Source organism: Cynara cardunculus, assembly GCF_001531365.2.
Source record: "Cynara cardunculus var. scolymus isolate 2C chromosome LG 2, CcrdV1, whole genome shotgun sequence".
Classification (NCBI taxonomy): domain Eukaryota; kingdom Viridiplantae; phylum Streptophyta; class Magnoliopsida; order Asterales; family Asteraceae; genus Cynara; species Cynara cardunculus.
Genome location: NC_037529.1, coordinates 3,590,439 through 3,607,070, shown reverse-complemented (window position 1 = coordinate 3,607,070; position 16,632 = coordinate 3,590,439). Strand labels below are relative to the sequence as shown.

The 16,632-nt window shown below is 35.6% G+C and overlaps 3 protein-coding genes across 3 annotated transcripts; all 3 read right to left on the bottom strand.

The window, feature by feature from the left end:
* Nucleotides 1–1,067: 1,067 nt before the first annotated feature.
* On the bottom strand, nucleotides 1,068–2,695 carry LOC112507592 (tetraspanin-2-like). Its single transcript, XM_025112240.1, has 2 exons — nucleotides 2,103–2,695; nucleotides 1,068–1,525 (listed from the first exon to the last, which is right to left on the bottom strand). The coding sequence occupies exons 1-2, from the start codon at nucleotides 2,598–2,600 to the stop codon at nucleotides 1,238–1,240; spliced, it is 786 nt and encodes a 261-aa protein (XP_024968008.1). The 5' UTR covers nucleotides 2,601–2,695; the 3' UTR covers nucleotides 1,068–1,237.
* A 1,494-nt stretch (nucleotides 2,696–4,189) lies between these two features.
* Nucleotides 4,190–8,635, bottom strand: LOC112506492 (protein NDL1-like). The gene is made up of 11 exons (XM_025110583.1): nucleotides 8,483–8,635; nucleotides 6,933–7,032; nucleotides 6,751–6,848; nucleotides 6,559–6,647; nucleotides 6,387–6,447; nucleotides 5,700–5,786; nucleotides 5,540–5,617; nucleotides 5,350–5,406; nucleotides 4,978–5,033; nucleotides 4,688–4,823; nucleotides 4,190–4,624 (listed from the first exon to the last, which is right to left on the bottom strand). Exons 1-11 carry the CDS (start codon nucleotides 8,540–8,542, stop codon nucleotides 4,415–4,417), a joined length of 1,032 nt encoding a protein of 343 aa, XP_024966351.1. The 5' UTR covers nucleotides 8,543–8,635; the 3' UTR covers nucleotides 4,190–4,414.
* Nucleotides 8,636–9,914: 1,279 nt separating this feature from the next.
* Nucleotides 9,915–13,715, bottom strand: LOC112505121. The gene is made up of 5 exons (XM_025109073.1): nucleotides 12,881–13,715; nucleotides 12,566–12,618; nucleotides 12,259–12,425; nucleotides 11,966–12,117; nucleotides 9,915–10,490 (listed from the first exon to the last, which is right to left on the bottom strand). Exons 1-5 carry the CDS (start codon nucleotides 13,671–13,673, stop codon nucleotides 10,099–10,101), a joined length of 1,557 nt encoding a protein of 518 aa, XP_024964841.1. The 5' UTR covers nucleotides 13,674–13,715; the 3' UTR covers nucleotides 9,915–10,098.
* Nucleotides 13,716–16,632: the final 2,917 nt, after the last annotated feature.

Sequence of the window (16,632 nt, the reverse complement as noted above, 5' to 3'; positions counted from 1 at the left end):
TATATATATATATATATATATATATATATATATATATATATATATGGGGAATGGTTCAAACGAGAATACCTTTCATTTTATGAAAATGCGAGAACACCTTTTTATTATAATAAATCACATGTGATACTAAATCTCAGACGTGGACTACATTTGACGCGACCTTGGTTGTGGCCAAGTCGCATGCACACTACTAGGCCCCATCATGTCTACTATCACATGTGGTAAAAGTGTTCTTGATACTATAATCGATCATGTGATGCTAAATCAGAGACACAAATGACCTTTGTCCCGACCTTGATCGTGGGCCAAGTTATCCGCAGTAAAATGAAGGTGTTCTTGTTTGAACGTCCACCTATATATATATATATATATACACACACACACACACCACCACCACCTAGGGGAAAACCGCAAAAAAATGAAAAATTGAAGAACACCCTGGTAACTATAATCTGGATGGTATGCACATGTGCATACAAGTAATTTATAAGCAATTTGTCTAGTAGTCAAATGTGCATAACATGCACACGTGCATAAAAACCAAAAAACAACTTCAATTACCTGTATGCACATATGTATAACGTCTAGATGCATGGCTACAAGGATGTTCCTCAGTTCATTTTTTGGGGGTTTTCCCCTAAACCTCCCTTTACCACCTATATATATAAAGAAGTTTCTTGTTTGAAACTCCCTACCTACTAATTCTTATATTTTTTGTTTTTTTAGAGTGTAGAATCCGAGTTAAATATTCAGTATACAATAAAACTTTACATCCTGATGCATCCATAGATACACAATTATTGCATTGTAAAACCATAAGGGTGGTGTCCGATTGGTTTGAGTTTGGGCTCCAAAGGTCAAAAGCGCCTGGAGGTCACAGGTTCGAATCCAAGGAGGAATAAAAATCCCCTTGCAGCCACGGAGGTTCAAATGCGGTAACTCCAGACCATCGGGAAGTGGATGGTTATCCTGAGATTGGTCGGCTCACATAACGGATTGGATATCCCGGTTCATTGCTGCTCAATGATTGAAGGAGAATAATCCAAAAATCAAAAAGTAAAATAAAAGCAGATTCTTGTATTGTATGGTCAAGGAAAATTGCATAAATTGAAGTCTACAAAAAGAGCACACAAGGAATATATGCACACCACTAGCTTCAAGAAAACAACCTTATAGGTGTACAACTTCTAATGAATGATGTACAAGTCATCATAGCACGACACACTCGACGTGTAGTTTACTTCTTGGATCCGGTTTGTGAGTTCTTGTAAGCGTTAAACGCTATGAGATAAAGACAAATGAGAGCGATCACTGCTATTATCAGTATCACGTTGGCTTCTTTCCATTCTTTCCGTAGGTTTCCCAACACACCCGCTTTACATGAATCACAGTTGTAGCACAGTTGGTTAGGGTCGTTGTTCCATATGATGCAATCCACGTCCCCCATTGGGTTCGTTGGATTGATCCACGTTATCGGGTTCACGTATTGATACCCACACACTGTTGGTGGCTTGCAACATCCTGACTGTAAAAAAAATACCACTATCGTAATATCATGTATATATGTAGGGTAAATTACGAAAAATTGCAACGTATTTTGATCTGATTCTTAATTTATGTATCGTATTTTTAAAATTTCCATTTTGGTACATCAAATGTGACATTTCAAACATTTCGGTCTTCAGTTACATCTGATGCTTGGGTTTGACTCGTATCTTGTGCAACAAACTTTAGTGTCTGTTTGTTGGTAGTTTAATGAGCTTAATCGGACTCACAACTTATTCAGTCAGCTATATATAACTTTTGGGTAGTTGCTTAATGACATAGAAAGTGTCTTATTCACTAAGCTTCTGGGAGGTAGCGTAATGCAGAAAACCAAGTCTTCTCAATCCATACAGACAAATTAATCCACACAGACAATTTTATCCATACAAGACTTAATGGAAAACCAACCAAACAGCTTCTTAGTCTAAATGTTTGAGATATCACATATGAGGTACTAAAATAAAGGTTTCAAAAGTGTGTGCTATACTGAATAAGAATTAGAACAAAGTACGTTGCATTTTCATAGAATTTGCTCAGTAAAGAACTTAAAGAATTACCTGAAGAGCGGAGATATGGGTCGAAAAGAACTGAGGTGCGGTGTAAGAATCCCGAACCATCTTGGTGCAAGTCGAGGACGAAGCCAAACACGCCCTTATACTTCCCCAATTTTCAGGATCCGTGATATGATCCCGCAGCCACTCTGAGTACCCCATATAACGGTACTCGTCATACTCCCGACCGGGAACGGAGAATGCGCCGGACGGGTGGGTGACGATGAAGGCAAGTATGAGGAGGATGATTCCGGTGACAATGAGGGCGGCGTTGCAGAACAGATAGAAGGACAATAAGCCCGGTTTGTTCCAGTGGGCCCCGACAAAACCGGTGAAGGCAAGGAGGAGGAAGAGGATACCGACGAAAACGATGGGCCACGGAAGGGAGCGGATGCAATGGTTGTCGGGTTTGGACGCAAGCCAGATTCCGGTGAAGATGATCGGAATCGAACATATGAGAGCTATGAAGTTTATGGTTGCTATTATGTTGTTGCTGACGGCCATGGCTGGCAAGATTTTCACACAGTGGAAAGTGGGTTTTCACACAGTTGAAGAGAATGGCAGAACATGTAAATTTTGTCACACAGTGGAGAGTGAGTTTTCACACAGTTGAAGAAGAATGGCAAAAACATGTAGAGCATTGGTTATGGTTAGAGGGAACTTATTCCACACCCACCTATAAAAGATTTTCACTTTACAAATGATGATTGAGTATTTACTTTATGGATTCTTTTGATAATTATTGTCTCATTTTAGAAAACGATGTACCTGCTTTCGAGAAAACAGAAGGAGAGTTAATGTGAGAAACGTTAGAAGAGATTTGGACCTTTGATCACCTTTAATCTCAAACTCAACCATGAATCAAGTTTGATACTGAGATTGATTTGGTGCATCTCTATGTATCTCGTTCCAATGTGCATCTAAGGGTGGAGATTCGTTCTTACGTTTCTCACCTTAACTCACTGGAATCCAACCCCAAGAAAGCGTATGTAATATATATCTTTTGGACCTTACTTTTGAATGATATATACTGTATTTTCAAAAAACTAGACACGAAAATGCCACTACGATTACAAAAGTTTGAGTAAATTTTGGTTTTCATCCTTGACGTTTGTCAATTTTAACGAAATCCATCCTTAAAATTCATTTATTCTTGAATAGTTTTTTAAGTGTAAAATGACCAAAATACTCTTTATTTAACTGGAGTTAACAGAGAAAAATAACAGGAGGAACCAAAACCAAGAGATTTGCTAGTATTAGGGACCAATTTGGTAACAGTCAAGAAATATCAAGGATGAAAATCAAAATTCACTCTAGAAATTTTAAATTAATACTTTGTTGGTGTCTTTATTTATGCAATCATATTTAAAGATATGGTTGGAAGGTGGGGTTTTCTTTTTTTCTTTCTTTTTATTATCCTCGATGTCCAACCGTTATGCGAGCTGACTAATTTCAGAACGACTATCTGTTTTGCAGATAGTCCGAGTCATCGTATTTGAACCTCTATAGTCAAAAGAAGATTTTTATTTCTCATTTGATTTGAACCTGAGATCTTCTGGTACTTTTGACACTTGGAGTCAAGTTTAAACCAATTTGTCATCTGTATGAGTAGATAAAACTGTTTGTAAAGATTAATGTCTTTTTAGGAAAAGATTTTTGTTTAGAAAAAGTTTTAATAGATTGAACGAGTTTGTTTTTTTTTCAATTGAGAATAACAAGTTTAAAAAAAACTTGACTTTCTGTATAAAGTTCTTCCTAAAAGCTTACTGAATAGATCATATATCACTGACTGAATAAGACGTGACCATACTAAAAACAACCCTCCTTAGTTGGCTATGAATATTATTGAACCTCATTTTTGAATCAAATATATACTCCTAATGATGGGTTAAAAGAAAAAGGATTAAATATCGTGAGAAGATAAGAATGAAAGATTCATATATGAATCATTAGAAAATCTATTTAAAGATGCACATGTAAAATCATATGTAATCTCTATGTCAATACAGATTTTTATTTTTTAATAAATCTCTATTGAGTTTCAAGATTTCTCAATTATTCACATATGAATCTTTCTTTATTTAAATCAACCAGATATAAATGTGTAATGAATATAATAAAACGTCCAAATGTGTTTTATACAAATACAAATGAATGAATACAAAATACAAAATTCAAAGAATGTTTTTAACCTTACTCCTGAACCCTAACTCCATTTGACATATCTACCCTTTCTATCGAAAAAGAAAGTATACTTTACAACCAAATTTAAACAATCTTTTTTCGATATCGACCGTTACGAGGAAAAGCAATTACGTTCAGAAGATAGCCCGCGTTTTAATCGGTTTAAGCTTCAATCCCATGCTTTCTGGCGAGAGAAGTTCCGGGGAGATGCTGCGGGTCGGGCTCAATGGGCTACGCGGGCTGCCATTCGACTTATACAATCCATACCCCGTTAGAAAATACTCCAATGAAACCAACATTGCATCCGGCTGCTCTTCTGTTACCATCGATCCGCAACCCTGTACCTGCAAATTTCTTTTGCATCAGCATGTGCATGTTTGTCGATCGGGTCAACTCAGTCAACATACCTCTACTAAAGCACTGTATCTTCGATCCAGTTTTGTGGTCATGTGGAGGGAATCAGAATGGAACGGGGAGCTATCTCCGACAAATATAAGCGTTCGGCATTTTAGTCTTTCTAATCCTTCAGTAATGTCGGGTCTCCTGCCCATTCCAAAAAAAACTTCAAATCTTAGAGACCGTTTAGTAAATTAAATTGGGTAACCGCTGAGATGCTTTGACCGGGTGGTCAGCATCTCGGTCAGCCACATTTGTTGGTCACAAGATGTCGGTAAACAACATCATCTCTTGCCAATACCTATCAATTGCTTGAAGAAACCGCAACACGTTGCTGCTCTGCCTCTCATCCAATAGCTGCAGAAAAAGTAATTCGTATTACACATCGTATAATTCATTTTGTAGAAAAAGAATGAAGACATATACCAAACGAGCCCAGTATATCCATCTCTATCAAAGCGGTGGCACCATTCGACTGTAAGAAATAAATCTACAGAGATTTTTTTGCAAAAAACGTAACAGATGCCATCTGGAGGTGGAGGGGGTAAGATGTACACAAACCTGACCTCTACCCTAAAGAGTAAAACGATTGTTTCTATACCAAACGAGCCCAGTATATCCATCTCTACCCTCCGTTCATCTCAAGAAAATATAAAAACATCAAAAGACGCACCTTTCTACATGCTTGCACAATATCTGATTCCGGGATTTCTGGACTACCACGAACTTCCTGATTTTGATCCAACGAAATCTCATTCATCAGAGCCAACACATGTACACGCACAAAATTTGTGCCGGGGTCATGCATTTAGAAAAAATCTGTCGGAAGGTTATTCTTGTAAATAACCCGATACAAAGTGTACCTTACTGAAGTATCTTTGAAGCAGACACTCCTTCAACACGCTACACATACCGTAGTAGTACAGCATATTCGACATCAACTATCCACATCAAAAGTAAAGATACAATCAATACATACACAATGGAATGCGACCACTCGGCATAACTAATAACCCAGAATACCTTATTGTAAAACCACTCGGTCCAAGAAGGTGCTTTGCACAAAGGCGAAATGAGTATCAAACCAGCAACTCTGTCTCTATATCGTATCTGCCAAATCAAAACCATATTCAGAACAAACACTCAAATCCTAAACCCTAAAGGTGCGTTTGGTACACCGGACAGGACAGGGATCATTATTCCACGTTCGGCAAGACTTTTATGGGAACATACAGGAACAAAGCGAAATAGACCTGTTCCATCCCCACCCCATGGAACAAGGTGGGACAGACCTATATCTAACCTCAAAATAAAACCTAATTCTCTTCTAAAACATCAAATACGCCTCCCTCTTTACATTATATTCATTCTTTAAATTTTATTTATTGTATTTTATACTCTTTAAACATTCACTTTACTTTCCTCAAAATATTATTTTTATACAGTTTCTATATTTTGATTAATTTATGTAATTTCTTAAATATTATTTTCATGTCATTTTAATTGTGACGAAAACTTTCTAATGATATATCTTGTTGTAAAAAAAAATTACATAAATAATCAAAATATATAAACTACTCATGAGGGGTAAATTGGTCATTTTATTTGTTCTGTCATGTCCAATTTCGTTTTACCAAACGCGGAACAGTTGTTCTGTTCTGTTCTATCTTGTCTGGATATCAAACACACCCTAAGCCCTGAAAGACATACCGCAAATAGTGTAAGGACATATGCACCGGCCATTGCCCCCATGCACATCACTGCACCGAGCCTAAAAAACCACAAAATCATATCATAACATCACAAATTCACAACCCATCCTGTTTTTGATTCTTACATCAAAGACGAGAAAGAAGAAAGCGAAGAACGAGTTATGATATACCTAAAATGATTGAGGACCTCGAGAATTTGATCGCAAAGATCATCAACAGAAGGGTAAGGATCATCGGCACAAATGGATGCAGCTCCTAACTGCAACAACTCTTGTGCAAATTCCCACAATTTTTTTTGGGTTAATAATGTAATCGAGCAAAGTTTCAATTCAAACATGTAAACGTCATATAGATTCACAGACCTCGTGTCCAGGTGGAGTTATGTGATAAATGCAGAAATTGTGTAGTAGCAAAGACGATGCTTCAGGACAGAAGAACAATCCTTGGAAACATGAAATATCTGTGCCCATAAATTGAACATAAAAAGTTAGATAAAAAAGATGATCTACGAGACAAGCGGTCAATGGTTTGGGGGAGATCTTACGATTTAGAGCTACATCGGGATAAGTAATCAATGGTGGTTTTTCTTCATCTCCGTAAACAATAACAGACACAGAACCATGGGCTGTCCGAATGATATGTTCCTGAATAAAGATTTCACACCACATTACTATAACCACACAGAGATGATGAAATATAAAGATCCTTCGGTAGTGGCTTAATGATATAGAAAGTGCCTTATTCAGTAAGCTTTTAGTAGGAGCTTTATGCAGAAAGCCACGTTTTTTTCCAAATCTTCCCCTCCCAATTAAAAAAAGCACTCCTTTCATATATGAAAAAACCCTCCCAAACAAAAACCTTCTCAATCTGTAAAGACAGATTAATCCACACAGACAGTTTTATCCGTACAGGTTTTGGAAAACCAACCAAACAACCCCTTAATCTAGAACTACAGTAAATAAATACAAATCACAACGTATAAGTATTAACGGAAGCAATGTTAACATGATGAGTTAGAAATGACCAATATATTCGACTTTCTAACCAACAAAGAAAGGATCTAAATTTAGAACCATTGCAGATTTCATGGGATGGAAGAAGCATTAACATATAGTTTTATATGAACAATCAAGAAGCCACATAATCAGCCGGCTCATTTAGTCTTCTGAACATATGTGGCAACAAATCTACAACCACGTAAAATAAGTAAATACAAAGATTCACAATCATGGGAAACCCGAAGGTTTATATAAGTTGTACGCGGATCTAGAAAACAGATTGCAATGCCTAACCCACTCACCCGTAATGAAAAAATGAGTTAGAAACTTAATATAAGGCCTGCAACACCAACGGAACCGTACTAGTGCAGGATTCGCCCCAAAATATGTGTATGCAACTGAATGACATTAAGGGGCCGTCTATTTACAGCTTAATGAGCTTGATACATGGGCGGCTTATTTGGTCAGCCAGAGTGTTTCTTTACGGCTTAATTGTAAGCCATTAAGCCAAAATGACAATATGGGATAAGGCAAGACTCCAAAACAGATTAATACCATAAATGCCCAAAAAATAACCGAACCCTCTCTCTTTGCCTCCTTCAAACCCATTTATCTCCTGTCCCTCGGAACAAATCTATCCAGACAGACGTCTTAACCCATACAGGGTTTGATGGAAAAAAGGATGAAGTAAATAGCCCCCTAAAAGAAGATTTAAAAAATGTGTCCTACCAAGTCCCCCGAAGAACTCAAGAACAACCAAAACCAAATAAACAAAATCGTTAAATTGAATCAAACCATGGGGTTTCAACAAATCGATTACAATAAAAGAGAAACGATATCAAATCGATATTCAAGAAATCCATCATCGAAAGAAACTAGAAAAACCCTTTTCCCGCTAAATCCCCCAGAAGCCCCAAAATCACATTAACAAAATTGGGAAAATTGACGTACCCCAGATGAGTATCTAAGAAATTCATTAATTGACATAAAACATGAAACAATAATCAGAAATTAGCAACCATATATTCGAAGAATTAAAAGTAGGCATAAAAAGACGATCTCAAATTCAAATTAAGGCAAGAATGGCAATGAAAACCTTTCCACCAAGATAGACGGTTTCCATATCAACGGCAATGGAATCGATTGAATCTGCCATGGCCGTCGTCTAAAGAAGAAAACCCAAAAACCCTTTCTTCTCTCTCTCTCTTCTTCTTCTCTCCTCCTTCCTCTTTTAGTATTCTCTCTCTCTCTCTCTAGAAACTCTCCATAAATCTCGCAATAACAAAAGCTAGTAATCTTTAATGACTTGTATACAAACCGATTACTGTTTTGTTTTTTCTCTCTTTGTCATATCATCATATTTGTGATGGTAAAATAAATAGGCAACCATAATTGCCGTAACTTATTGGTTTGAGCTTAATTTTAAAGATCAAAAGTACCGGAAGGTCTCAGGTTCAAATTCAAGAAGCAATAAAAATCTTCTTGTGGTCACGGATGTTCAAATGTGGTGACTCCGAGCTATCTGCAAAGCAGGTGATCGTCCTGGGATTAGTCGGTTCGCATTGCATATTGGATATCCAGGTTAATAAAAAAAATAGACATAATTTGCCAAGAAGCGTTAATACAATTACGGGTGTTCAAAACAACCAGAAAATCGAGAAAACGAGCCGAGCCATATGATTCGAAACTGAAAACCCCGATAACCAAAAAATCCAAAAATCAAAAAACAGGGTATTCACGGGTCGGGTTCGGTTTTTAATTTTAGGTATCCGAACCGAACCGAACCGAACCGAACCGGATACAGTATAATATTTAAGTGTTAGATATTTATATCATCATTTATAGATCTATCAACCCAAAGTTAAATGAGTAAAGTGCTTTTTATGTTTTAGTGTCAATAATTACGGTGGATGATTAAATTCGATGGTATGAAATCGTGAAAGGTCGACATTTACCGGAAAATCGATGTTTTTAAACAATTAAACTTATTTTAATTTACAGCGCTTTGATTATTTTCATTTATTTGTTATGTAATTGTTTTACATGTTATATTATGGTACCATTTTTATATTATAAATGATTTTTTTTTTATAAATTTGGATCACTGTAAACCGAACCATGTGTAACCACCTTACTTCGGTTCGGTTTCGGTTTGAGTTATCAGGTATCCACCTCATGCTGTTCAGTTCATATTTTACATACTAATCGAACCGAACTGAACCGTGAATACCTATCAACGGAATAACACCAGTCATAAGATTAGAATGGAATTCAATTCTAAATCTCTTTAGAACCAAACGGGACATAAAAATAAAATATGTCTGAATTGGAATTTATCTAAAAAATTGTTGATAAAAAGATAGATGACTTTATGATGCATTTTAAAAACAGAAGAAACAGCTTAATGATAATAAAGTAGGTTCGACAACATGGCCTCATCTTAACCTAATATTATTAATTATATAAAATAAAAAAATTTAATATTATAAATACTTTGGAGAAACATTGTACCAAAAGAAAGAAAAGGGAATATTATCCAGCTAAGCTGGCTGAATCATTGATGTTTCTGTTACAGTAAAAATACAAATCTGGTCCTTTAACTTAGGACGAATGGATACATTTGGTCCCTGAATTAATAAACAGACATTCTAACCATGTTTTTTTAACAGAATCTTGTTTTTTCGAGATCGGTTCGAATCCGTACACTTTCCTTCATTCCAGATCTTCATCGGAGTAGGGATCGTCCACTTCGCTCGCACTGTCTGAATCATCCGTCTTGAATTCGCCGGCAGCTCTTGGACCTGAAAGGTTGTGTCTTTGAAACTTGACTCCATCTTTGTCCTTCGTCTTAATTTCTTTTCGTTTCTTCCCAGATTGCATTTCGTGGGCAGCAGCAACAAAGACGTCGTTCATGGAATCGTTAATATTTTCGTCTTCATCGTTACCCTTGTTATCGATGAAGAAGAGTAGATTGTTATCTGTTTTCTCAGATGACGGTTGGTCAAGGTCCAGTCTTGAACTGTGACGGACTAATCTTTCACGATGTTTTGACATGAAACCATCACACAAACGCAAACCTTGATCCTCGAGATCGAGCATCCATTCTGAAGCCAGACGATTGAAAAAATAATCAGTCAAAGAGTCAACTTTGTAATGTGATCAAGAAACGCTATAGAACTCTAATGAAGTATACGATCAAAACCCAGCCGGGAAAGGATACTCTGAATCATAGAACTCTAATGAAGTATATGATCGACCGACATTTACCGAATTTGAAAAAGAGTCAGAATCAACTATCGCACTTAGTTTTTCTGCTACAAATTAACCATGATTTTTACAAAAAATGCCAAAATCCATTTTAAGTTCTTTACAAATCGTACCCTAAACCAACCCTAAACCTTAAGGGTGCATTTGGTAACAAGACAGGGAAGACAAGAACAATTGTTCAACATTTGGTAAGTCAGAACTGGACAGGACGGAACAAATAAAATGACCCATTTACCCCTATTGTAATTTCTTGAACTATAATAAAATAAATATTTTTATAACAAAATATATCAGTAGAAAGTTTTCGTCATGACGATTAAATTGACACTAAAATAAAAAGTTCATGTAGTTTCCAATTTTTATTTTATACATTTTCTTTATTATTTTATTTATTAATATTTAATAAATTACATAAATTAACCAATATACGAAAATCGTATAAAAATAATATTTTGAGGATAATAAAGTGAAAGTTTAAAAAGCATAATATACAATAGATACAATTTAAAGAATGAATAAAATGTAAAGAGAGAGGCGTGTTTGATGTTTTAGAAGAGAATTAGAGGTGCGTTTGGTTCACAAAATGTTTTCTGAAGGAATGGAATCTGTCAAAGAAATTTGACTTTGAAATTGAAGGAATAGAATCTATCAAAGAAATTTGACTTTGAAGGAATTAGAATGATCGGCAGTGGTTCAGATCGGTGGTGGTGAATAGTGGTGAGTGGTGAACAGTGGTAAGTGGTGATCGACGGTGGATCAGATTTCAGATGGAGGTCATACGGGCTTGGGTAAATGAAGTAGGGATGATGGGGATACTTTGTCGTTTTGAGAAAATGGGATGGGATGGAATGGAATTGAATTCCTTCTCAATTGTGATGGAATGACCAAATTCATGAATGGTGGAATGTAGGGAATTCAATTTCATTTCATAGGTAAACCAAACGCCTGAACGGAATTTAGTCAACGAAATTGATCATTCCAATTCCTTCAGCAATCCAGCGAACCAAACGCCCCCTTAGGTTTTATTTTGAGGTTATATTGGTAAAATATAGGTTTGTTTCACCTTGTTCCATGGGATGGAGGTGGAACATGCTTGTTCCACTCTGTTCCACATAAAAGTCCTACCAAACACGGAACAGTGATCCCTGTTTTATATTGTCCAATGTACCAAACGCACCCTAACAGTATTCAATATAAACCAACTGGGCACCTTATACCAAAGGACTCGACTCTAAAACCTAAAACGCTTTTAACACCATAGTTATAGTCAATGGAAAAATATAAATCATAGAAAGAAGTTAGTATCGCTTACTTAGGAACGCCGCAGGTGATGATCCCTTACGTTGACTTTCTATTCCCTGGGCACCAAGCTCGCTTGTAACCAATTTAGTTACAACTGTCGGTAAATGAGAACCCGAGAATGCATTTGTGTAAGAAATGGCTTTTGTATGGTCTTTGTTCTTCCTACAACCGAACGCACACTCATAGATCATAAGCAATTCGATATTTAAGTTTTGGCTGTATATATTGAAGAAGTTAAGAAGATATATATGTATATATATACATATATACATATACATATATACATATACATATATAACATACCTAGATAACTCGATAGCTTCATGGGTCACCATAAGTCTCGACAAAATGTTATTCTTTACGTGGTTATTGGAAAGATGACCGACTTTTTCAAGATTGAGGAACGAATAGTCGGGTAATATAACAACATCGTATATCAGTTTCCTCAGAAATGATTCATCTTCGGAACTCTGAAAACCAAACCACAAAGGATAATTTTTAGGAATCTTTTTACTCTTTTCGTACTATATACAAGTATAGTCGTGTTATCAATGAATCAAAAGCTAGAAAAGATTGCATCAAAGCATAATTCCAAAAGAAATCAACTAACCAGTAAGGACATCACTGTCAAATTCGGTTCTAACAGCATCTTAACGAGCATATCTGAAACCCCACATAGGCAACAATATAACAGAAATGAGTTGAATTACAAAATTATCATCAAAATCAACATTCTAAAAGCAGATTCCTGCATAACTTAAAACTGTGTTAAGAACGTCTACCATACAAAACTCTGAAATCAGTAAACAAGTGGAATCAAATGCATCATTATACAGTATCTATAACAGGCTATTTCAACTCTTCAATTAACAAGAAAACGAAAAGATGTCGAAAATGTGAGAGAAAGATTATAAAGGGTATTTACCAAAGAAGTAGAAATTATGAAACCCAGTTATGGAACAAACAGCCCAATTCCTCAAATCATTCTGCAGCTCCTGTCTTGAACTCCCATCACTAAATTTTAAACACAATTTCAACAAAAATGCCTCTAAAATCACAGCTCCAGCCAGCAATCCAAGAACACCTGCACTTTCTTCAGTAACACAGTCTATGATTTCATCACTGAAAAGTGGGAAAAACTGCTTCAATCCATTCTTGCCAGCTCCATTTCCATTCCCTTCACCATGAACCCAAATTGAAACTAGATCATTTAACGGCCTCACTAACCCAGAATCCTCATCACCGTTTGGTCCCTCACAACATACGTTAAAATACCCCAAAATTACATCAAGTAATGACCTAATCTCTCTTTTCGCTTTCTTTCCTCGCTTTAAATCCGCATCTTTCCTCTTCGAATCGACAGCTAATCCATACAATTTAAATATGACAGGCGCAATTAGCGCGATGGAAACTGAAGGACTACACGAAGCAGAATAAGCAGTTATAGATTGAAAAAGATCTTTCACAGCTAATACTTCATCCAAAATATCGTCTTTTGGAGGATTATCGATTTGAAAAACTAAACCCGAGAAAACCCAGATAGTTTCAAGAAGAGGGTCGGGTTTCGCTTGCATTAATTTGAGAAATGTCGATGTAAAAACGGATAAATCATGATTAGGGTTTTGCAGTGAATCTAATACGCTTTGAATCGATTGATTAATCGCCAGCTCGTATTCATCTCCTATGAAAACAGGGTTTTGGGTTTCAATTAGAGCCATGAAGTGATCGAATTTCAAAAGAAATTCACACAAAAACCCTGGTTTGAGAGAAGGAAAAGGGGTTTAGGGTTTAAGAAAGTTCCAACAAGAAAGTATCGTAAGGTATTAGATATTTTGTCATTATTACCCCCTGAAGAATGGTATAATTCAATAACCAGTCTCTCTTATCTTGGGCTTAAAGCCCAATACAAGTTAAGCCATTGGCCAGCCCAATATCAAGACCCATTAAGCCCACTCACATTTGAGTCGAAAAGCAATTTCGCCTTTCGAAGAGAAAAAAATACCCGTTTTTCAACGACTATAAAAAAGTAAGAACCATTAGTTTATCGAGACATCTCGTTCTCAAACTGAAATTTTGAAGAAATTACATCGAAAAACAACCGTTTCAGAATCATCTGTATGATTCGATCACTTTTAGATAGTTTGACAATACGAGATGTTACTAGTAGAGAACAATAGATATAGATGACTCACGAAAACAGACAAAAACCGTATATACTAACTGCAGATAATATTTATATCAGTATCGGTGCTTAACACAACTTGAAGTGTTCAACCTTTCATTTCCGATACTTGGTCAAAGGAATTTGGAGTAAAATATTTGGAAGTTAAAGTTCCAACGTCACTCCATTCCTGAAAAGCTGGCTGAAGGCTGGATGGATGGATGATCATACCTTATAATAAAAATGCCAACAAACCCAATTGGGAAATTATTTAATTCAATGTTTTCAGTGAAACTTTTTATCATCACTTGCTTCGTATCTTTGACATATGGCATGATATTTGGTCAAATATATGATAATATGAATCTATATATATATATATATATATATATATATATATATATCATGGTTTTGGAAAATTAAATAGAAATCAGATCAAACGAATACAGTATTTAATGGGTTTTCACGTATTTTTATCTGGTATTAAAGAAAAGTTAATATTTTACTGATAATTTATACTCGTCTAGCACCTTCATCCAACGAATAGAGTCTCAACTGAGTAGACATAAACCGTTTTTTTTCCTTCAATATATGTTGGAACTTCGGGTATCTTATTCGGGGGCGGACGTATTAAGCCCCAAACGGGTCATGTGCAGTGTGCACTTGCTCCACATATTTTAGTAAATATTTTTTTTTTAAATATGAAAAGTGCATCTGCTAAACTTGAAGGATGCTTTGGGACATTGAAAGTAGAATAAATATCAACAAAAAAACTGAAAAGTCCTTTCAAATCAACCAACAGACTTAATTTTTTTTTACCAGAACAGTAGAATTTGGTTAATAACGCACCAGATGACTTTACGAACTTCTGATTCACCTTAAAGATGCATCCACTCGTCAAAGATTTTGGTTCTACCACTGATCATATTAATGACTCTTTTTTTAAGAATAATCTAATGAGATGTCATATATATTCTTACAAGAAAGGAGAGTCCGAGAAAGTTACATATGTTTTTTTTTTTTAAATATATAATATTTATATACGGCAGATGCAACAAATAAACTCACACACTCTCCTCATCTTTGGTGATGTTTGAACCCTTGACCTCCTAGGAGGCCAAGGACTCCGATACCGCTAGACCGAAAGCCCTTTGGAGTATAAAACCGAAAGAATAAGACCATCTATCTCCAACGAGGACACCAAGTTTGGTAAAAAATTTACGGCCGTTACTAGACTATTACTTGATAAGTGCTTACCAGGTCACTTTACCATAACGAATAAACATCACAAAAATTGAAAATTTTACTCGGTAAGAACGATAACAAGAACCAATATATAATCTTACCCAGCAAGCGAGAGTGATTGGACTCTTACCCAGTAAACGTTTACCAGATAAAAACGTCTCATACGAAACCATTTTAATGGACTAAAATCTTATTCAGTAAGTTAAGTAAAAGTGGTGATCGAGTTATCAGAGTTGATCTCTTACAACCTCAATTTGCTGGAATTAGTCTGAACACAGCCCGAGACATCATTTAAAAAAAATTAAATAAAAGTGTTTAGTGTCACAGATCAACAATAGGTAAACGACCCTTTATTTGGGTAAACGTTTACCAAGTTATATTATCTTATCGGATGAATATGGTAAATACCAAAAATCTTACTCGGTAAGTGAGTGCAATGACTCTTACCACGCTCATACCGAATAAATTGTTGTATAAGAAAACCGTTTTTATTAACTAAAATCTTACTCAATAAGTAAATATAATTAATAACGTGTGGTTGAAGGAAAGGAGTGAAAAGGCGCGATTTGTGAGCAAATTGGGATTTTTGACAAGTGGGAATTTGATTGTAAATGTGTGTTTGAAGAACATGCATAAAGCCCAATTTTGGCTCCTATTGCAACTGGCAATTCCAAAATTACGACAAGTGGGAGTTGAATATATATATATATATAATTAATAAATTATTATGCACATAAAAACTGATAACCAATCGAATTCAGGTATGCCATAACCGTATTCAGTCTCTTTTCTACAACGCGTAATGATTTTTTATGTCGTTTAACTGACTGTCGTGTTAGACTAGTATTATACGTCATGTATCTTTAGCTGTATCAAAGATGTGTGTTTTGTAAAATGATATTTTTAGTTGTATTAAAGATATGTGTGTTTATTGAAATTTATTATCGGTTTTTAATAATGCAAAAGAAAAAAGATACATTATAAAAATTAAAGAATACTTATGTGGCGGAATGTAGATCATGAATTATAAAACCAAATTAAAAACTTTCAACATGTATGCATGTATATATAAAGAAAGAGAAAGAGGGGGCGGTTCAAACGAGAACGTTGTAATTATCAAATCACGTGTGATTTTTTTACTGAAATCACATGTTATTACTGCACAGGGGGTGTGTAGGTGACTTGGTACGCAACCTAGGTCGTACAAGTCATATGTGATTTGGTTGTTCCCGTGTTTTATTATGTGATCAATGTTATCTTGAAAACCCGTC

Excerpts from the sequence above, each read along its gene's own strand:
- LOC112507592 (XM_025112240.1), bottom strand. The coding sequence starts at position 2,600 with ATGGCCGTCAGCAACAACATAATAGCAACCATAAACTTCATAGCTCTC. Across the intron at positions 1,526-2,102 it reads CCCATATCTCCGCTCTTCAG|TCAGGATGTTGCAAGCCACC; the intron begins GTAATTCTTTAA and ends TTTTTTTTACAG.
- LOC112506492 (XM_025110583.1), bottom strand. The coding sequence starts at position 8,542 with ATGGCAGATTCAATCGATTCCATTGCCGTTGATATGGAAACCGTCTAT. Across the intron at positions 5,407-5,539 it reads TTCAAAGATACTTCAGTAAG|GAAGTTCGTGGTAGTCCAGA; the intron begins GTACACTTTGTA and ends GATCAAAATCAG. Across the intron at positions 4,625-4,687 it reads GATACAGTGCTTTAGTAGAG|GTACAGGGTTGCGGATCGAT; the intron begins GTATGTTGACTG and ends AGAAATTTGCAG.
- LOC112505121 (XM_025109073.1), bottom strand. The coding sequence starts at position 13,673 with ATGGCTCTAATTGAAACCCAAAACCCTGTTTTCATAGGAGATGAATAC. Across the intron at positions 12,619-12,880 it reads TCATAATTTCTACTTCTTTG|ATATGCTCGTTAAGATGCTG; the intron begins GTAAATACCCTT and ends GTGGGGTTTCAG. Across the intron at positions 12,118-12,258 it reads GAAGCTATCGAGTTATCTAG|GAAGAACAAAGACCATACAA; the intron begins GTATGTTATATA and ends GTTCGGTTGTAG.